General features: G+C 38.8%; 1 protein-coding gene across 4 annotated transcripts in view; it reads left to right on the plus strand.

Moving 5' to 3' along the window:
- Positions 1-23,023, plus strand: part of NR6A1 (nuclear receptor subfamily 6 group A member 1) — a 212,163-nt gene that overhangs the window by 158,922 nt on the left and 30,218 nt on the right. For all 4 annotated transcript variants that reach the window (XM_007113868.3, XM_024126298.3, XM_055086974.1 and 1 more), the window contains one exon: positions 14,279-14,521. In XM_007113868.3, coding sequence (XP_007113930.2) covers positions 14,279-14,521 — 243 coding nt within the window. The remainder of the gene's footprint in view (positions 1-14,278; positions 14,522-23,023) is intronic.

Genomic DNA, 23,023 nt, shown 5'->3' on the forward strand with positions numbered 1-23,023 from the left:
AGCCAGATCAACCTCTAGTTGAGTGTCTGATGGTGGAAGCACAGGATTTTGACAGTTGAAAGCTACACTAACGAAAGTCCCTGGAAGTGTCTTTGGAATAAACCCAAAGATAATTTTATATATATGCATACTTTCCTAAAGGAGATTTTGATGACTGGTTTAATGGTTTGGTATAATTGTACTGTGTATATTTTCACTTTCACAGATCTTTTACGTATTTTAATCTCTTCATTCTCACAACAGTCCTGAAAGATGAATATTTTTGTCTTTATAGACAAAGAAACTGAATCTTAGAGAGATTGTCACACAGCTAAAATAGTGACTAACAGGGATGCACAGCTGGGGTTGCTTTTGACTTTATAATAACAATAAAAATAAATAAACAAAAAAAAAATTTCAAGGGCAGTTTGCTGCAAAAGCTTAATAAGTAAATTTTTAGTTCTCTAACCTAAGCAGCGATCCCCAAAACCAAAAGTAAACGTAGAGGGGAGCAATCAGGCACTGAGGAAAGGCATATATGCGCGACTATAGGTGTTTTTCTGCACCTGACTGGCACGCAAACCCAGTAGGCCCAGGCATGAGTTAGAAGCTCACTCCGGTCAGTTACCACCTTTCTTCACAGGTATCCTGAATTTTAGAATCTATGGGGCACTTTCTCATACATTCCTATTTAGTCCTCATAGGAACGTTTCAGGGGGAATCACTGTGCTCATTTTACTGATGGGTATCCTGAGGCAAAATGGTGATGATATAATAATAGTAATAATAATATCGCACATTTATTGAGCTTTTACTGTGTGCCAGGAACTTTATGTGTATTAAGTTTGTTCTAAGCACTAAGTATGTTACATTATGAACTCAGTCCTCACAGCAACTTTGTGATGTAAGTAGTATTATTACCTTCATTTTACAAATGAGGGAACTGAGGCCATACATTTAGTAAATGTAAAAGCTGAGATTTGAATCCAGACAGGGATTTGACTTGATAGCTCATCCTCTTAATCACTATACTTATAATCATTTCACAAGTCATCATTTCAAGTCATTATGCTGTGCACCTTAAACTTATACAGTACTGTATGTCAATTATGTCTCAATAAAATTGGGAAAAGTTATAAATATAAAAATATAACTTGAATACATTTTGATATTAAAAAATCAGTGTATTTACTGTATTACTTTTTTTTTTTTTTTGCGGTACGCGGGCCTCTCACTGTTGTGGCCTCTCGCATTGCAGAGCACAGGCTCCGGACACGTAGGCTCAGTGGCCATGGCTCACGGGCCCAGCCACTCCGTGGCATGTGGGATCTTCCCGGACCGGGGCATGAACCCGTATCCCCTGCATCGGCAGGCGGACTCTCAACCTCTGTGCCACCAGGGAAGCCCTACTGTATTACTTTTTGATAGGTCACAGCCTGAGATCACAAGCCTAGCTTAACCCTCACCAATTTTGTATAAAAGCTGGAAGTACGGATGTGGAATGTGGTTGTAGGCTTCTATGAATACCCAAACCTAGGAGGGAAAGCTCATATCATCTTAATAGGCAGGAACATCAGGGTGACTCAGACAAGGCAATAAACAGTCTTTTATTTGGCACCAAGTTCCAGTTTACAGGATATGAATGAGGCAGCTTAGCAGCAAAACATGAAAAAAAGACTGGGAGATTTGAGTTACTATATATTCAGGATTGATTAATAATATTAATCCATTATCTTTTATGCAGTCATATAGTATTATACTGTCACAAATACATTACAGACAGCCTAAAGGTGATAAACCCAATTTGCATTCATTAAAAACATAGTATACAGGTCCAGTGGTTAGGACTCTGCACTCTCACTGCCGAGGGCCTGGGTTCAATCCCTGGTTGGGGAACTAAGATCCCATAAGCTGCACGGCGCAGCCAAAAATATATACATATAAAAGGGAGTAGAGGAAATAGACCCCTTCTGTTATGTACTTATCAATCCACACTAGATTGTGAGCATCATATTTTCATAAGATCCTTACAAGCAGGAACATGTCCAGAGGAGAAGGCAGATGACCAGTGTGATAAGAGGACTAGAAATCATATACTGTGTAAGTCAGTTTTGGGGACTAGGGATATTAAACTCCAAAGGCTGAAAACTCTTGGTGGAAATAAGGAGGGAGCAGGCTGGTTCAGGTTGGGCAGTGTCCACAGATTGAATTAAGATCAGTATGGGTTTTTTTCTTTGTTTGTTTGTACCACATGGCTTGTGGGATCTTAGTTCCCTGACCAGGGATTGAATCCAGGCCCCTTCAGTGAAAGCGCCGAATCCTAACCTCTGGACTGCCAGGGAATTCTCAAGATTGGTATGTTTTTATTACAGGGAGCCATGTTTAAGCTTCAGGAGCCATAGTAACTACTCTCAACCCTTATGAATCCATGTGGTATAGCACCTCTGCTTCACTTCATCCCCAGCCCTCATCACCACCACTATCACACAGATGAGCAGCTTCTGCTTTTCTAGAACAAGGCCATCTTACTGGTCACATTCATAGTTCCAGAGGCACAGAGAAGTCCTCAAATATTTATTTAGTGAATAAATGTCAAGAGAAGATTTGAAGTAAGAAGTAATAATTATTAAATAGTGAATCAATGTCTACCTTATACTTCCAAATTCAAAAATACTTACTTGTTTAGAGCCATAATGCGGGGATCCAAGCTATCTATTAATGAAATAACTCTTTTTTTCCCTAAATGAACAAGGACTCCTTGAAAGTTCCCATTAACAATCCAAATAGGACAAACCACAAATTTGAAGGTTTTTTTCTCCAACTGGAAAACCTAAATTTGCATGAATATGAAAACTGTTTTCATTGCAAATTGAGACCTGATTCCTAGTTCAAAGATTCCTACGTATAAGAGACTGGAAGGAACTAGGGACTTTGGTCTGAAACTTTATGTTCTTACCGCCACCTGTTGAGTGATGGGATAATATTTTCCCTGATTTCATTTCCTGTGGCATTCAGTTAATTGTAATTTGTGAACCATTTCATCTGTTTCCAGGCCTAAGCAGTTAATGGTGGTAACATTGTCTTTTTCCCATCTTTCATTCAGTGACATATAGGGATAATTTCCAAACATTCAGTTAATACCAGTCTTGTAAATTGCTCACTTGCTTTCATTCAACTGATGTCATTTTTTAGAAATGTCCTCTGTGGAACTCCATGTGCGGCCTCTGGAAATGGATTTTTATAGTGGTAAGTGTAGAAGAGGAAGAATATATTAGTAGAGGAGAAATCCTATGATTTTTACTTATTTCTGTTTGAATTCTGTATTCACAAATGAAATTTTGAGGATACCTGTTCCCAATTTCATTTCTGCTACACCGCCTGATTCCTTCATTTCAGATAGTGGCAACCTATAAAACTGAGTGCAGTGAGTACTTAGAGTATGCAACTGATCAGGGAGTTAGAACCAGCAATCCAGTTGAAACAGATCCCCTTTGTTTTTGCTACCCTTTAGCCAGCCAAGTTCCAGATTGCCTGAGTTGTCAGCATAATTTTGGTCTAGTGAGCAGCTGTACTCTCCATTTCCTAAATCTGGCCTTCATCACAGTCTGAAAAGCAGGTTTTGATAAAAATCAGTTTCCAAATGTAATTTGCGTAACCTGAGCCCTTGGAATGGGTAAAATGCTCTTTGTGGGGTTGGGGAGGTATTTTTGTAACAGCAGGGCTGAGTGGGAGTATGACAGTAAGACGCATTTCAACAACAGGTTTTGGTCTGCATTTCACCAAGTTAAAGTAGAACTGGTTGCTAATATGAAGGTACTTAGTGCTCACTCACAGCATGGTAAGAATACATCTAGTTACACAGATTTTGTTGTGACTCCAGTTGTTTCTTTGGTTAAAAAAAAAAAAAAGGCAGCAGCAGCACTGAGGCTCAATTTTGATACATACCATCCTTCTCTTCCTGTACCCCACCCCCATAGGAGGTAGTTTGTATAATGGGAAGTCTGTTTTTGGAAAAGTAGTAAGGTTGAGGTTCAGATCCATCACTGACTAGCTGTGTGACCTTGGGTAAATCGCTTTCCTTCTCTGTCACTAGGCATGTACCTTTATCTTTTTCTTAACAAAAATAAAATACATAAGAAAAATTTTAATGTTTAATTTTTTTACATTTCATTACTTTTTATTTTGAAAGTATGTCTGGATTACAGTTCTTTCTCCTCTTAAAAGGCTTTATTCTTATGTTTATCTTCTTTAAATGTGTATGAATTTCTCCTAGTTAAAAAATAAACATTTGCTTAAATCTGTTGCTTCTTCCTGCAAAATGTTTCTCTATCACTCTTGGAGTGATAATAAAATACTAATTTTATATCTTTACCACTCACCTGTTTTTAACTGAATCTGATTTTTGTTCTAACCAGTTCACTGAAACTTCTCACCAGTGATCTTTGAGCCTTTTCTTATTCCTCACACTTTTTGACCTGCATTGTGTTTGACAGTGCTCATCTTCTTTGTGAAACCGTTTTTGTCCCTTATCTTTCTCATAATCATGGATTTATATTCTACCTGTTTCTTCTTTGATCATGTCATCTCACTTTCTTTCCCTAACTTCTTACCTTCCCCTCTCTGTGTCTCCATTTTACCTTTCTGCTGCTTCTCTGCGCATCCCCTTCCTCCTTGGAGTTCTAACCTGTTGCCATAGCTTCAACTCTCCCATGGGTTGATGACTCCCAAATCCTTCATTCTAGCCTGAACCATTGTCTTCTAAGTAACTGCCTTTGGAAAACTTCTGTCTGACTTGCCCATCATCCTCTGTTAAACTAAAGCCATCGATTTTTGTCCCTCACTTAGCTTTTGCTTTACTCTTTTCTATTAGTGATATCACATTTCTCACAGCCACCTTGGTTTAGAACCTCGAGTTCATTTTTTAAACACTTTCCTATCCCATCCTCCCCTCATCCCCCCTCTGGAATCTAGTCAGTCAACAAGCCATCTCTAGGGCTCCTGTGCTTTCTTTTCACTTCCATTCAGCCATTCCTTCGTTACCATTCCTGTTACCTAGATGCCCATGCCATCCATCTTGTGGCAACCTGCACATCATTGTGAGGTTAATATTCCTAAAATACTGCTTTGATCCAGACATACCTCTATTTTAAAATCTCAGTAGCCTTTTATCAGCAGGATAAAATCAATTGCACTCTGTTCCAAACTAGCTTTCTAGACTTATCTCTGACCATTCCTCTCTACTTAACTATAATATCCTATGCAGTTCCTTCAAACACACCTTACGTTTGTGTTCTTTCATTTTACTATTGATGATGTCATTTCCCTTTCCTGAAGTGCCCTGCTATCTTTTGTTTTCAACCTTTTTATTGTGAAATATAACACTTAGAGAAAAATAAAACACAAATTTACAGCCTAATGAATTAATATAAAACAGACACCACCCATATCAAGAAATAGAACCTTGACAGGATCCAAAAGCTTCTCTCCACCCCAGCACTCTCTTCACTCTGTGTCTCTTTCCCCTCTATTGCTTGTTTGTTATTGTTGTTGCTGTTGTTGTTTTAACTTAATAAAAATGGAATCCTACAGTATGCATTCTTGTTTTCCTGGTTTCTTTTACCCAACACTGTTTGTATGCATCATCTTTGCTGTTGCAGTAGTTCAAATATCTTTACTGCTGTAAAGTATTATATTGTACGAATTACACTGTTTATCTACAGTAAGTTGATGAATGTATGGTAATTTTTAATTTGGGACTTTTATAAAGCATGCTGTTGTGAACATCCTTAAACTTGTCTCCTAATACACATGTGCATGTGTTTCTGTTGGTATGTACTTGGGAATGGGTCATAAGATAGGTGTATCTTCAACTCTAATAATGACACACTTCCATAGTAGTTGTACCAATAAACACTTCTACCAATGGTATGTGAAAGTTAGTTTTTCCAAATTGCCACCATAGCTTGAAGTCATTTTTAATTTTTAGCCATTCTAATGGATGTATAATAGTGTGTCACTATAGTTTTAATTTGCATGTCTTTGATTACTAATAGGTTTGAACATCTTTTCATAAGTTTATTGATTATGTGGATAGCCTCGTTTGTGAAATGCCTGTTCAGGTCTCTTGCCCAGTTTTCTACTGGGTTGCTTTTTTCTTATTGATGTAAAGGAATTTTATATGTTCTGGATGTGAGCATTCTAGGTTGTGTGTATTGCTTATATCTTCTTTCACACTGTGTCTTGCCTTATCACTCTCTTGCAGTTCTTCATTTTAATGTAGTCCAGTTTTATTAATGTTTTCCTTTATGTTAGTGCTTTTTATGGCCTGTTTCAAAAATCTCTTCCTATCCCAAGATCATGAAGATAGTCTTCTTTATTATCTTCTGAGTGGTACATTATTTTGCTTTTGATACTTGGGTCTGCTATCTACTTGGAATTATGGGGTGAGGTAGGATCAAGTTTCTTTTTTTTTTTTTTTTCCATGTTAAGTATCTGATTGTCCCAACATTGTTCATGGAAAAGAATTGTATTTTCCTCACTGCTCTGCAGTGCCACTCATATCATAAATTAAATATCCATATATGTATGATGATGTTGTAGGATTCTCCGTTCAGTTCCTTTGTTCCGTTTGTCTACCTGTGAGCCAGTAAAAGGTATCTTAATTACTATAGCTTTAAAATGAATATTGATATATGGTAGATAAAGTCATCTTATTTTTTCTTAAGTATTTGTGCTGTTTTTGTTCTTTTGCATTTCCATATACATTTTAGAATTAGTTTGTCAGGTATACACACACAGACACATACACACACACACACACACACAGAGAATTGGGATTTTGAATGGAATTTTACTGACTCTGTAGATCTTTACAATAATAACTCTTCCAACCTATGATCATAACATACCTGTCCATTTACTGAAATCTTCTTCAATTTATCTTAGAAATATTTCACATTAAATAAGTGTATTAAAATTTTTACATAGAGATCTTATATGTCTTTATTAGATTGCAGCCTAGGTATTTTATATGTTTAGATGCTATTGTAAATGGCATCTTTTGAAATTTCATTTCTGTGGCTGGAATAGAAATATAGTTAGTTTTTTAATTTTTTAAAAATTTTACTGTGCTTGCTAGAACCTCCAGTACAATGTTGAATGAAGGTATTGATAATGGGCCATCCTTGTCTTCCAGTCTCAAAAGAAAAGGTTTTTTAAAGCATTTCACCATTAAGTATGATATTTGGTACAGGTTTCTTTAGATAGTCTTTATCATATTAAGCAAGTTTTTTTTCTATTCCTAATTTGCCAAGAGTTTAATAATAATAATTTGATTTCTATCAAAGCCTTTTCTTTTTTTATTAAAGCACTATTTATTGCTTTTAAGATGGATTTTTTTAAACAAAATACTTTCCAGAATGTTTCATAAGTTGCAATTTTTTATCAGGTTCTGATCTTACAGGAAATGTATCTTTAATAACAATAGCACAACTGACATTTATTGTATTTACTGTATATTAGGAATTGTATTAAGCAGTATAGTGTAGTATGAAAGGTCTCAGATCCTGGTTCAAGATTGTTTGCTTAGAATCCTGGCTCTGCTGCCTACTAGATAGCTAGGTCCTGTTGAGGACCTGGGGCATATTTTTTATCCTATGTGTGCCTCAGTCTTTTACATCTACAAAATGGGGATAATAGAGTTGTGAGGAATGAGTGAATTATTATATGTGACACATATAGAACAGAACTTGTTACATAATAAGCACCAGGTACATGTTAGCTGTTGTCGTCATATACCTATAATCGTTTATTCCCTAGCAACTGCATGAGGTGAGTACTATTGTTATCTCTATTTTACAGTTGATAGTGAGACTTAAGAGAACTGAATTGTGTGTCCACAGTTAACAAAGCTAGGATGTGGCAGAGCTGGAATTCATACCCAGTGTGTCTTAACCACGAAATCAGTGTATTTTAAACTTTTTACAGTTTGATCCACTGCACACATGTACACACAGACATAAAATGCACACACTTTAATTGAAAGAAAGGTTTCACAATATTTTACCCTTACTACATGTCGTGCACTTTGATATTTTCTTTCATTTCTTGCAAAAATGCTAGTCGTGATGCTATGGGTTATGACATAATTTTGAAAACACTGCACTAAGCCATAGTGTTTATTCATTTATTCATTCATTCAACAAAATGAGCTTCTTCTGTGTAGCAGTCATGGTACCAGATGTTACTGTTATTAAAAATAATAATAATAATAAATTTATTTATTTATTTATTTATGGCTGAGTTGGGTCTTTGTTGCTGCACGCGGGCTTTCTCTAGTTGCAGCTAGCAGGGGCTACTGTTCGTTGCAGTGCGCAGGCTTCTCATTGCGGTGGCTTCTCATGTTGCAGAGCACGAGCTCTAGGCGTGCGGGCTTCAGTAGTTGTGGCTCGCAGGCTCAGTAGTTGTGGCGCACGGGCTTAGTTGCTCTGCGGCATGTGGGATCTTCCCGGACTAGGGCTCGAACCTGTGTCCCCTGCATTGGCAGGTGGATTCTTAAGCACTGTGCCACCAGGGAAGCCCACTGTTAATGTTTTTGATTGAGACTTAATACTGCAGTATAATCTTAGTTAGGTGTAACTAAGGAATCCTGCCACTTTTATAAAACAAGAACCTCAGTATTGTAAAATTCTGGTCAGATTGATGACCAGATAGATTCATTTATAAATATCCTTGTATTCATTTACTTGTTGTTCTTGCTAAATGATGTAGAAACAGGAACATCGATGTGTGTGAGCGGGCGCGTGTCATTGGTACCCTGAAGAGACGTTGCTAGGGCTCTTACCTGGTTCAGATTGTTATTAATCTTCTAAGCCAACCATATCAGCTGCTTTATTCATCATTTTCATTATTTCCTTTGAACTTGATGTGTCTGCCTCTGAAGATTAATCTGTGTCCGTAGTGACCCTAACCGAGCTCTGCATTAGCCCTTCTCTCTCTACGCAAGAGTGTTAATGTGTGAAGAAATGAAAATTATATGATAGTTCCTGTTACCTGCCTTAGAATCATTTCTGATTAAAAATAAATTCTTAAGATTGTTTCTAAGTTTTAAAAGACTATAGCAAAGACAAGCATGTTACCTTTCTTTCTAACAATGCCCATGTGTGGTTACATTTATTTCTCATGAGTAACCAGCAAGCATCCTTGAGAACATCTTGCAGGAAAAAACTTCTGGGCAAATCATGACTGTTTTACATATAGAGGGGTAGGACATAACTTGATGTTGTATCTGTGGATATTTCTGGGTAACTCATCTTGAGTTAGTCTTGCTGAAGCTTAGTAAACTATATTGGCTATTTTAGAAATGAATGAGATTGTTTCGAGGAAAACCCAAGTTAGAGGTTTCTAGCGCCAAAATTGAGACATTACTTTATATGCCAGTTGTTTCTTCTGCTTATACCCTCCTCTCCTTTCACTTGTCTAACTGGTAGGCATACTTCAGAACTCACCTCCTCTAGGAAATCTGTTATTACCTTACCCTGCCACCAGACTGACTGAATACTCCTCCTTTGTGCTAGTGGAATTTTTTAAGTTTTTTAAGTTAGAAAAAAAAAAAAAGACAGTCAACAATATTGTCTAGTACTTTAGAGTTCGTAAAGCTGTCTCATTCTAATACAGACCATGAGGAAGCTAGAGCTCCATGTCATTTATAGGTAATCTGTTAACTCATTGATTCTCACAACAGTTCCTTGAAGGAAGATAGTATGATGCACATTTTATAGACTAGAAACTGAGGTACCTCTGGAGAGGTTAAGAAGCTTTCCAAAGTCACACAGCTAGTAAGTCACAGAGCCTAGATTTGAACCCAAGGATTCTGACATTAGAGACCAAGTTCTTAATCTCTATGTTCTACTGCCTCTGCTCAGAAGATTTTGTAGAGCTGACAGTTGTCTCTTTCCTTTCCATCATTGAGTTGAGACTTACCTTGCCATGGGGCCCGAGTTCAACTCTACCTCCCCGCCCAAGCCTCTTCCCTTGACTGCCAGGCAAATCTGTTTACCTAATGCCAGTCTTCTCAATTAAAGTTTAAAGTTCTTAAAAACTGTCTTAGTGTTCACGCTCCTCTCTTCTCTTACTCATGGGGAGGAGAGCAAAAGAGGAAGATTCCAATAGTTTTTACTTTAATGTTTGATTTTTTTTCCCTTCATCAATTTTCTTAATACTGAATTGGTGTCCTAGAAACCTCCAGTGGTAACTAATGAAGTTTTTCTTTTTAATATTATTATGAACTCATTGATTTTTATATCTGAAGTGTTTTAATCCATTGCCATCATTATTCTTTTTGATGCATAGTCTGCTCCATTTAAGGCCAATGGGAGGCTTTTATTTTGCTCCCTGTATCCTTTTGACATAACCCCATTATTAGTCTTGGGTAGTACAAGACTCATCTTGTATACATTCTGCCTCAAACCTGAAATCAACCATTTCTCTTAGGAGTCCTGGCTCCTGTTCATAGGAAATGGTATTTTTAGAGTACACTGTCTGAGCCCTTCTACCTTCTAGTATTCCTGATCAAGACAAACATTGAACTTCTCTGATAAATTAGTAAGAGTCTTCTCTCCTACTGTTTTTTAACCCATTGCTATTTTTGTAGATAGCAAGCTGCCTTGTTCAGAGTTTTAAATACCTATCATTTTTCAAACCCTCAGATTTTCATCAACAACTCTGTTATCTTACTGAGCACTACAGTTACTAAGAGCCATAGTCTCTACTTTGTTTTTGTTGCTATTGTTTCTGTTGGTGGTGGTGTTTTATATATATATATATTTTTTTTAATTGAAGTATGGTTGATTTACAATATTAGTTTCTAGTGTACAACATAGTGATTCAATATTTTTGTAGATTATACTCCATTTAAAATTATTATAAAATATTAGCTATGTTCCCATAGTCTCTACTTTGAAGTGCTTATTTGCCTGATTTTTTTCCCATTATATTTTCAGGTAGACTAACAGATTAAGAATATTGAATAGATTAAGAGTGCTGAATGGTTATGAACATCTCCTTTGTGTTGTTAGGCTCACTAGTCAAAGAATACTGTAGACGTAATGAATCTGAAATTTCAGTGAGGCGTATAACATGATATCCTTATGTATAAGATAGAGAGATTTCAGTGAGGCATATAACATGATATCCTTATGTATAAGATAGAGAAATGTCTGGCCTAGTTAACAGACAAAACTAGGTGAACAACTGTTTCCAGCTGGTTAATTTGGTTAAGTCAGATTGAGAAGGGGCTCCAACAGCTTGCCTGAGGCCACATTTCTGTTGAATATTGTTTTAAGGTTGGAAATGAAAATGATCTAATATTGACCGTACAATATTAGAGAAAATGAGGAGGAGTGAGAAATAACTAATATACTGGGTGGCAGGACCGGATCCCCAAAGAGTTCCATAGACCAGAATGACACATAGAATTTCTTATATAAAGATAAAATTGATCAAAGACAAGTGTAAAGTCCTACCGTTGGGTTTAGAAATCCTACCCTTCCCAAGAATGGAATAAGAAAGACACATGCGTTAATGTTATATGTGATAAATACTTCAGGATTTAGATGTCTGTGAACCAGATGTGAATTAAATGTAGGGGGGATTGGAAATACAGCAGCCTCAGAATCAGAAAGTCTTAAATTCTAATTTCAGTTCCACTCCTGATTATATAACCAATTAAATTTCCTTACCTCTTTTTTTTTTTTTTTTGCGGTACGCGGGCCTCTCACTGTCGTGGCCTCTCCCGTTGCCGAGCACAGGCTCCAGACGCCCAGGCCCAGCGGCCATGGCTCACGGGCCCAGCCGCTCCGCGGCATGTGGGATCTTCCCGGACCGGGGCACGAACCCGCGTCCCCTGCATTGGCAGGCGGACTCTCAACCACTGCGCCACCAGGGAAGCCCTCCTTACCTCTTTAAGCTTCATTTTTTTCCCATTATAAAATATGTAGCATTTTTATAGCATAGCATCGATAATTATAAAATACTATGTGTATACTGGTGTTGATAGCTGCATATACATAAAACTAATTGAGTCTTAAATTAAGAAAATCAAACCATTTAGTTCTGGATACTTTGCTTTATGAGAAATTTTGATACTATATGATTAAGAATAAGAAATGGGAGAAGAAAAATTCACAGTTAGGAACCCCACTTATCTTTAAATCTCTGAATGGTTGGTATATGAACTAGGCTAGGTTATACATTTATTTTTTGCCCGTGAGCACGTAACTCAAGGCAATGAGGAAAGCTTCAGGTTAATAGACTTTGGCTCAGTGTAAAGAAAAGCTTTTGAACCATTAAAACGGAATGAATGGAATGAAGTACCTTATTGAGTCACTGGATATGTGCAAGTAGAGTTCCAACCCCTTGTCTTGGAATATCATAGAGGGAGTTCATTTCATGCCTCAGGTAAAGGTCTGTTGGAGCCAATTTCTAAGGCCCTTTCTTAACTCTTAAGATTCTTGATTCTGTAATATGGGGATAAAGATACCTCTCACAGTCATTGAGATGAATAAATAAGACAGTAAAAACTTCTTGAACATTGCATGGTACACGATTGGTACTCACCGAATTTTCTTTGCCGTATCTATAAGATAAAAATAATCCATGCCCTGGTCTTGGTACAAGTGAGATAATGAATGTAAAACATGCTTTAAATACCCTTCAAGTCCTTTATAAGAATCGGAGGTGCAGAAATCTCTATCTGACATCTGGACGAGCACCATTTGGTACAGTTTGCTTCTTTCTGTTTGTTCATTTACAAAGGGAGACCTTGGCTTTTTTTTTTTACGTGTGTGTGTGTGTGTGTGTGTGTGTGTGTGTGTGTGTGTGTGTGTGTGTGTGTGTGTGTGTGTGTGTGTGTTTCCCAAGGGAAGGGCCTGACTTACCTGCGTAGAATGGATAGATTTGCCTTGCCGTGGCCACAGAGTATGTTGGTTAGGTACATAGACTTTGGGGGGTTCCAGCCCTAGCTCCCTTTCTTACCAGATGGGTGACTGTTGAAAAGTGATATTACCTCATGAGCTTCATGAATTTCCTCAGCTGTAAAATAAGGGTACCTCAGTTAGGTTTGTTGTGGTGATTCAGCACGATAACATGTGTTAGGTGCTTGGCACAGATCAGAATCTTTCCAGGAGGTTTCTTTTTTCCTTTTTGTTTTTTAAATTGAGGTATATAGTTGATTTACAGCGTTCAGGTGTACAGCAGAGTGATTTGGTTATATACATATTTAGATTCTTTTCCATTATAGGTGATTACAAGACAATGAATATAGTTCTCTGTGCTACACAGTAGGTCCTTGTTATCTATTTTATATATAGTAGTATGTATCTGTTAATCCCAGATTCCCAGTTTATCCCTCCCTCCCTTTCCCCTTTGGTAACCAGAAGTTTGTTTTCTATGTAAGTAATATAATATGATATTTGTCTTTCTCTGCTGGAGGTTTCTTGGACCCGCTACCAAGGTCTGACATAGTTCACCAAGGCGCTTTTTTTTGTCATATGCCTGTTCTTTGGCAGTTGCTTGGTCCAAAGTGGAATTTGAGGGAAGAGGAAGTGAAGAGCTATATTCCAGCCTGAATTTCTGCTTTGACTAACTTGTTTGTTGCTAGACAGTGAGTTCCTTGACTATGGGGATTATGATGATTTATTTCTGAATACCCAATACCTAGTACAGGGCCTGGACACAGAGTAGATGTTCTTCTGGAATGTAAGCTTCACCAAGGTCTTTTATTCATTGCTGTATCCATGCCTTACAACAGTGCCTAGAAGAGAATAGTTGCTCAGTATATATCTGTTGGATGCGTGGATGGCTTAGCTGGGCATGGAAGCTTCTTCACTTGTTAATAATTATAACTATCATTTATTGGGTATATACCATGTGCTGGGCACTTACATACATGATAATTAATCCTTACCACCTTCCTACAGGGTAGAAGTGATGGGCTGTTGCTAAAGAAGGTAAGGGAGAAGGAGGAGTCAAAGATACCTTCCAGGTTTCTGACTTGGTTACTGGTCCAAGTGATGATGAAACTCAGAGGAAGGAATGTGAGTTCTTTTTTTAGTTAGGCTATGTTTGAGGTATCTACCGGTAGATGCAGGAGTCTGTTCCTACAACAAGGGCTTTAAAGATGCCACCTCTTTGCCAGTTAGCCTAGAGAGCGTAATGTTCTGGGTCTATCCAGGGTTGCTAATTTTAGATCTGCAGGCTGAAAGCCATTATTTCCACTGTGTTCTAACTTGCATATGTTCAGTTTCTGTTCCAGATGATCGGGCTGAACAACGAACCTGTCTCATTTGTGGGGACCGCGCCACAGGCTTGCACTATGGAATCATCTCCTGTGAGGGGTGCAAAGGGTTTTTCAAGCGGAGCATTTGCAACAAGCGGGTATATCGGTGCAGTCGTGACAAGAACTGTGTCATGTCTCGGAAGCAGAGGAACAGGTGCCAGTACTGCCGCCTGCTCAAATGCCTCCAGATGGGGATGAACCGGAAGGGTGAGTGGTGCTTGCGACTCTGCTACCCACGCTTCACCCATCACTTTATCTTTAGCGTCAGCCATTAAGCCTTGGAGTTATTCATTTCCCAAGCATGCACTTGTACTGTGTGTACTCATAACCCAAAAATGAATCTGCCTACAGGGATCTCCCAGGTTAGGTGGGAGAAAAGACTGGTGAGATGTTAAGGATCCTGTGAGAATGAATGCACAGGGTCCATTTGACAAGACCCCAATTAACAATCAGGCACTAACTAGGATTAATATACTCCACTAGTTCTTTTTTCAGGGCATGATGAAAGGAGGCAGGAATTTTATATGAAACGGCAGGAAGGCAGTAGGTCCCCTGAACGTGTTATCATTTTGTTTGGTACAAGCATGGCATACTCAGGTTGGGCATACCCAGGAATCTGCATCCAGGTTGGTGAAGAATTTGGGTTTTTTTTTTTTTTTTTGCGGTACGCGGGCCTCTCACTGCTGTGGCCTCTCCCGTCGTGGAGCACAGGCTCCGGACGCGCAGGCTCCGCGGCCATGGCTCACGGGCCCAGCCGCTCTGCGGCATGTGGGATCTTCCCGGACCGGGGCACGAACCAGTGTCCCCTGCATCGGCAGGCGGACTCTCAACCACTGCGCCACCAGGGAAGCCCAGAATTTGGGATTTATTAGGAAGTTTTCCAAGAGCCATTAGCCTAAGATGGCATGAATAAACCAATATTCTAAGGGGGTTAATCCAGAGGGCAGCTTTGAAGAATCGATTGGGGTGGGGGAAGCAGAAAAACCACCTAGAAAGTTTTTAGAAGAGTCCAGAAGAAAGGTATGAAGGATCTGAAGGAGAGGAGGGGAAAGTAATGACACAGATGGGGAGATGCGGGAGAAGCTCACCTGATAGGAGTTAGTGACATACTGAGTATTGGGCAGTACCAGAGGTTGAAGCTGATAATTCGAATTAATAGTAAATTAATTAATAAAAGAATGGGGCAAAATGTTGGTACGTGCTGAATTTGAAGTACCTGAGAAGGACACACACATGGATGTCCACTAAGGAAGTCGGATTGGAACTGAGGTGAAAAGTCCTGCTTACAAGTAGAAGTTTGTGGAGCTATTGGCATAGAGGTGGTAAAGTTTTGTTAGTGGGTAGAATCACCCAAAGAGAGAACTTGGATACAGAAGAGAAAGAGGGCCAATGTCAGAACTTTAGGAGTAGTCTCATGGAGGGTGGAGAGCAGTGCAGTGTAGTTCAGTAAAAGAATAGAGGCTCAGGAGGGCAGAGGTTGGTGACAGACTAGCTCTGTGACCTTGGGCAGTTTGCTTTATGTCTCTGATGCTAAATCTTACCTTTAAAATGGTATGATAATACTTAACTTTCAGAGCTCTGTAGAGGATTAAATATGACAATGTATATAAAATACCCAGCAAGGTATTAAGAGCTCATAGTAGTAGTATGGGGTGGGGATTAGTCAGATTTAATGAATTTTTCAAATTGGTTTTGTAGCAGACACTTCAGACTGGTTTTTTAAATTGTGTATGGGATAATAAGAATGTTTTTGAAAACTTGCCTGTTATGAAGAGAGGTAAGAGAGATATAGAAGGGCATTTAGGTAAATATAGGTCATTTATAATTAACTTACAATACTAATATTTACTGAGCATTGTGTGTACCAAAAAGTCTTGTATACTTTCTATGCATTATCTCATTAAATACACACAACAACACTATTGTTAATTGTTACCCTCAGTTTACACAGGCAGCTTAGGGTGGTAAAATGACTTACAAGTAGTTGGATTAGTGGTTGTTGTATTGACAGTTAATAATTTTAAAAATGTAATTTGTTATTAATCAAGCAAAACTTGTACCTAACCACATGGACAACACACTGCTTCACATGTCTACCATATGGGATAACTAGTTGTGTGTTGGAATGTGCTTTATTTACTGAATGATAAAAACATTTAATAGGGCATTTAAACTGTTACCAACTTTGTCCCCTGTCTATGTTTCTAACCTCATTTGTCCAGAATTTACTGTACCTCAAGCATGCCTTGCACTGTCCTGCCTGTGCTAGGTTCCTTCCGCTACCTAGAAATCCTCTCCCTTCCCCACTATCAGTTTACTCCTGCAGAAATCCTTACAAGCCACCAAGTAATGTCTTGAAGAGAGAGTCTGGTCATCTGACTTGGTTTTGGTCTCCAGTTTTCTCATCTTCCTTTGTTGCCTTCACTGAGAGTATTTTATCAAAGCATATTTATGAGTTGCTTTCTTGACTACTCTCTCTGATGAATCGTCCTGCTTATTCAGTCAAGAGTGTGAGATTCTGAGGCTTTCAGCCAAACTTGCCTATTTCAGGGAGGAAGAAGCTTACCCACATAACCCCTCTAACCATAGCCAGGAGAAGATGACACATGAGGTGTGAGGGATGTAGAGCTGCCTTCCTAGGCCCATTTGCATGCAGAGCAGGCAGGCTCAGTTGCATGGTGAAGGCTGCGTCTCAGAGAGAAACCCTGCCACCTCCTGGTTGGTGCTGAGAAAGCAGAATTGAAATTGCAGTTGCCATTGGAGTATTTTTGGGGTGATGGAACTATGGTGTTTGACACATAATTTTATGCATCTGTCAAAAGCTATATAACTGAGCACCACAAAAGAAGTGAATTTCACTGTGTATAAATTTTTTTAAAGCAACCAGTATGGCGGGTGGGTGGTGGAGAGAGACTGTAGCATATAGCAGATGAGTCTAATATTACAAATAAATCACATAGCCACACTGAAGGGAACGAGGAAGAAAGGAGCTGGCCTTGGAAAATAGTGTTTTGACTGTATACTGTTAAAACTGAAGACAAAAAGAACTGTATACAAACAAAGCACTCTGGTTTATAAATTTGATTCTCTCAAGGTTATGGTTTAGGAATTCTTTCACTACTTTGTATACTAGGGTTGAACAAATAAGGAAATAATACTGTTGATAATGAGAGTTGGGTTTCTCACATCAGGGAAAGAAGTTATAAATCAGGAAAGGGGAAGGCTAGAATGAAACCTCTGGTGCTAGATTGGAGTCAGAGGTTATTATAATATGGACTCATGTTTAGATAGATTAAAAAAATATAGATGTGTGTGTAGATACATGAGTTGGTATACATACATATATTTCCTAGCTCAGCCATTGAGAGGGGCTAGAAGCAATGACACCCTCAATAGTAACAAGTATACCTAGTGTCCATATCTTGGTTTCTAAATATCAATAAAAGGAATCAGGAGTCCTTGGAGAACTGGTTGATTTTAGGGCTGAGGCAGGGAATATATAAGATGAGTCTGGAGCATCTTGTGGTGCCGGAAAGTTAGAAGGTGCTATAGGTATAGATATTTATATATATATATGTTAGTTTATATTAGTTTTTAACCCAAAGAATAATATATATATATATTTTTAGTTTATAACCCAAAGAATAAAATATCCATGAGTTCATACTGACAAAATAAACTGAATAAATAGAGGAATGATGATTCTTCCTTGTAGAGGAATTCTAGTAAGTGTAGAAAAAATGAGGGAAATAGAAAATCACCATTAGAACACCATAGCAGTTGCTATAGGCAAGATCCACTGATGGATGCTAAAATCTGAGAGCATGGGTTTAAACAGAAACAATATTTAGAATAGTCTCAGAATATTTAGTAATTACAAAGAGAAAAATAGTACATTTCAGTAGAGAATTCTGACAGATATCATTTTAGCCAAAAGATCAAGAGTAACATCAGCGTGTTTACATTGACATCATGTACCCCCTGATATGATCACTAAGAAGGGCACACATATACATATGCACATATACACACACAGGGATGGATAGATTTATCCCCAGTCTCATCATGAGAAAACATACAAGCCCAAATGGAGCAATATTCTTCAAAATAACTGGCATTCTACAAAATACTCTCCATAAGTGTCAAGGTCACAAAAGATAAGGAAAGGCTAAGCAACTGTCACAGATTGGAGGAGACTATGGAAACATAACAGCTACATGCATTGTGAGATCCTGGATTGGATTCTGGAACAGAAAAAGGACATTAATAGAACTGGGAAAGTCTGAATAAAGTCTTCGGTGAATAGTGTTCTACCGAAGTTAATTTTCTAGTTTTGAGGAATGATCTATGGCTATGTAAGCTTAGTTAACAGAAGGGGAAGCTGGGTGTAGAGTATACGGGAATTCTCTGTACTGTTTTTGCAATTGTTCTATAAATCTAAGCTTAGCCTCAAAATTTAAAAAATTAACTGTTAAAAAATACAGCTGTCACGTGTGAGCCTACACTCAGCCTATGCCCCCCATCTCTGGACATAGATATCTTTTCAGACCTTGAACTTGTCTGGTCAGGAAATTAATTAGCAAAGCAATGAGGGAGATTTAAATAAGGGTGGTGAGTAGAGGCTGGGCCCTTTCTGTCCATCCCCACTACTACCCCAATAGCCCCGAAACACATACTCCTCACACATCTTGCAGGCTTTAGGTAAAGTCGGGCTCCTCAGAATGATCCTCGAGACCTCTGGCATCCCTTCCCTCTCCTGCTCTTCCCACATAATCCAGTTCTCCAAGAACTCAAAGATATTTCATGTTTTGGGGGCTTTGCACATTTGGTTTCATCTTCCTGGAATGTTCTACCCCCTCTTCTTCACCTGACTATATATATTTTTCTTTCTAGACCCAGCTTTTATTTGTAACATCTTCTAAGATGCCTTCTCTTACACCACCCCCCACCAGATAACCCTTCTGTGCTTCCATCGCCCTTTTTTGCTCTCTGCATAATGCTGATCACCTTGTGCTCTTTGTCTGTGTACTTGTCTGTTTCCCCCGCTGCCCCCATTATTAGACAGTGATCCTCTCACGGGCCATGACCAAGTCCTACTTTTCTCTTGTGTCCCAATTAGTGTAGGATGCTTCCTGGTTTGATGAATTGACTGTGGTTGGGCGGGGGGGTGGCAGGGTAGGAAGTGGGATGGGGGAAATATTGTTAAAATCATCAGAGGCAAGAGGAAGCTACCCTGAGCCACATGGGGAATTCATATCAGTTAAGTAATTATGCAAAAATACTTAAAATGCCCATAACTTTGTGGTCTAATAACTTGCTAGATAACTAGTTCAAAAGTGAAAAGGTTAAGGAAAGCTTGGAGGAGGTTGGTGTTTGTAGCATGACATTGTTGAGACAGTGATCCTGTGCCATTGCCGTATCACTTTACCAGGATAAAAATGGAGCACCGAGAAATCTCAAGGAGAGATGATATTTGAGCAGAATCTTGAAGGAATAGAAGTTCAAGCTCCTTACAAACTTACAGAGCTTTGTAAAAATGACTCCCACTTCTGTCCCTCTCTCTTCTTCCGTGTTTGTGTTCTTAACTATTTGGGAGTAAGTTACAGATTTCATTCCCCTTTCCTTCTAACATAACCACAGCACTATTATCAAAATCAGGAAATTTAACATGACATAATACTATTAACTAATTGCAGACCGTATTTAAATTTCACTTGTTATCCCAATGTCCTTTGTAGCAATTTCTGTTTTCTAATCTAGGAGCCAATCCAAAATCACATATTATATTTAGTTCTTAGGTCTCTTTAATCTGAAATGGTTCCTCATTCTTTTCTTGTCTTTAATAACACTGTCAATTTTTTATTTATTTATTTATTTTTTTGCTATACGCGGGCCTCTCCACTGTTGTGGCCTCTCCCGTTGCGGGGCATAGGCTCCGGACGTGCAGGCTCAGCGGCCATGGCTCACGGGCCCAGCCTCTCCGCGGCATGTGGGATCTTCCCGGACCGGGGCACAAACCAGTGTCCCCTGCATCGGCAGGCGGACTCTCAACCACTGCGCCACCAGGGAAGCCCAACATTGTCAATTTTTAAGAAAACAAATCATTTATTTTGTAGACTGTTGCTCAATTTGGGTTTGTCGCTTTCCTCACAATTAGGTTGCGGTTATGCAGTTTTGGCAAGAATGCCACAAAAGCAATGTTGTGTCCTTTTAGTGTATCCTATCAAGAGCGCATGGTGTAAGTTTGTCCCATTATTGGTCATTTTAACTTGAGTCACTTAGTTAAGGTGGTGTCACTTGGGTAACGTGGTGGTCTCAGATTTTTCCACTGTGACGTTTCTTTCTCAATAGAGGCAGCAACACGTGCAGAGGCAAAACTGTGTTGTAAAACAGCATGGCATGTTCAAGAACTAACAAATAGTTCTCTGTAGGTACAGTGCAACATTTGTGGCTAAAGATGAGGATGGAGAGTCCCATAAGAACCAGATCACAGAGGATCTGGAATGCCAAGCAAGGGAGCTTGTATTTAATTAGCCCATAGACCACAGGGAAGCACCAGTGGATTTTGAACAGCGCTTTAATGTAGTTAGCTTTGTGTCTTTCTACCTTTCTGGTTTCTGGGTTTGGTTGGCTACCCAGGCCTAAGCAAGTGAGGAATAGTAGGTACATGAGTTCTAGAGCAGAAAAAGTATTTGTGCTTCTTCTGAGTAGATAGAAGAACCATAGCTGGTGCCATTCTCTTAGGCTTAGACAAGAGGTGCAACAGAACCGTTCCTGTGATCCTATACCCAGAAGCCCTTTGTTCTGTTGTTTTGTTTTAATAACTTCACTACCAGAAGACTCTCAGCCCTGCTGAAAAACTTGCTCTTAGCTCAGTGTAGCATCAAGGAACAAGCACAACTTTAGAATCAGAAGACCTAAATTGAAATCCCAGCTCTGTCAGTTCTTCGCTGAATAACCTTGAGCAAGTCGCTTTTCCTCCTTGAGCTTTAGTTTCCTCGTGTCTAAACTGCATGGGATAATAATAATGTATATACTTTTTAAGGTGGTTGTGAGGATCAAATGCAATCTCATATATCTGAATATAAGTTTTAAAATATGATCCAGGTTCTTAACAGAGGCACTGTGACATGTGGTATTGCTGCCCACACCTCAGGCTGTATCATGCCGTCTTAACAGATGTTACCATCTCTGATTACCAGTTATGTTCTTCTTTAAATTATCTTTTTGAAAAAATCAAAGTTAATTTTCAAACGGAATTTTTATCACTTCAGTGAATGGAAAATCAGTATTTTTAATGCACATTAGGATAAATGTATAATTAAGAGTTTATGCACCACCTAAAATGATGTTTCTCCAATGGGATGCACACACACTTCAGGAAATTGTGGTGGTGGAAAGAAGGTTGGTCTTAATCTGATAGTCTGATTCTGATATTTAGTTTCTATCTCCCTAAGCAAAATACTTCATTTTTCTGAGCATTAGAGTCATCTGTTCAGTGGGAGTGATAATACTAATACTTTCCTCATGGGTTAATTTTACCCATGATACTATCTAACATGTATAGGAGTTTCTTACTCCAGGTGGGGTTGAGGGACAACACGAGCTTTTAAATATCAGAAGGTGAAATTGGCAAGATGTAAATCTTTAAGATTTGTGGCCCTTTAAACAAAAAGGAAAGCAAGTTGAGTTCCTTCCTCACCTCCAAGACACTGAGAGTGAAGTATCAAGTGAGAAATATTCAGTGTTCTATCTGCCAGTGGCAGATCTTTGTTCTGTACCTGTGAGCTGAAGCAAAGACGTGTGAGATATCAGTATTGGAAATATGAGTATCTGAAGACAGTCATTGACCCTGGAACAGCAGAGGAGGAATTTTAAGGATGTTTAGAACTTGAAATAAGGTTGAAAGAGAGCTTCTAGACAACAGCCAGCATGCATCTAGATAATATATATCTAGCTGTCTATGTTTCTTGACCCAAATTCACAGCAGCCTTGTAAAGCAGACTGTTACCTCCTACTTCATATGCCAGGCCCTATGCTTGGTGCTTTAGCTAAATTATTTATTATCCTCACAATACCCCATAAGACAGGTTCCAATAGCCCTCTTTATTCTTAAGTAAACTGAAATTCAGAGAGATGAAAAAAACTTGTCTGTAATTACACAGACCTGGCAGAAACTGGATTTAGACTCAAGCTTGTCTAATTCTGAGTGTGTAATCTTCTAAGACTAAGAATAATGGCTGCTTTAAGGAAAATGAACTTCCTGTCAGCCTTTCAATTACCACAGGTAACTGTTAGACTTGGAGCCCTTAGCTTTTGAGGCAACCAGCCCTGCCCTAAGGACTTTACAGATTGTTCATGTTAATTTTTTTTTTGGAGCCAGGTGTATTATAGCAAAGCTTGCTCTCCCATGATGCCATTACTTCTCTGTTAATATTGCCCTCTCCAAGCTACTTTCCACAGTTGCCATCACAAAGATTTTTCAAATATGCCAACATGGCCACATCCTCCCCTGCATTCCATCTTATCCTCAGGCTCCTCTGCTAAAGTCCATACTCTTAGCCAGGCATCCAAGGCTTTCTATGATCTGGCCCCAGTTGGCCTCTTCAGCCTTACCTCTTGCTACTCTCATCTCCCTCTCTCCCTCTCTCCCTCTCTCCTCCTCTCTCTCTCTCTCTCTCTCTCTCTCTTTCTCTCTCTCTCTCACAC

Source organism: Physeter macrocephalus, chromosome 9 (genome assembly GCF_002837175.3).
Source record: "Physeter macrocephalus isolate SW-GA chromosome 9, ASM283717v5, whole genome shotgun sequence".
Taxonomy (NCBI): Eukaryota; Metazoa; Chordata; class Mammalia; order Artiodactyla; family Physeteridae; genus Physeter; species Physeter macrocephalus.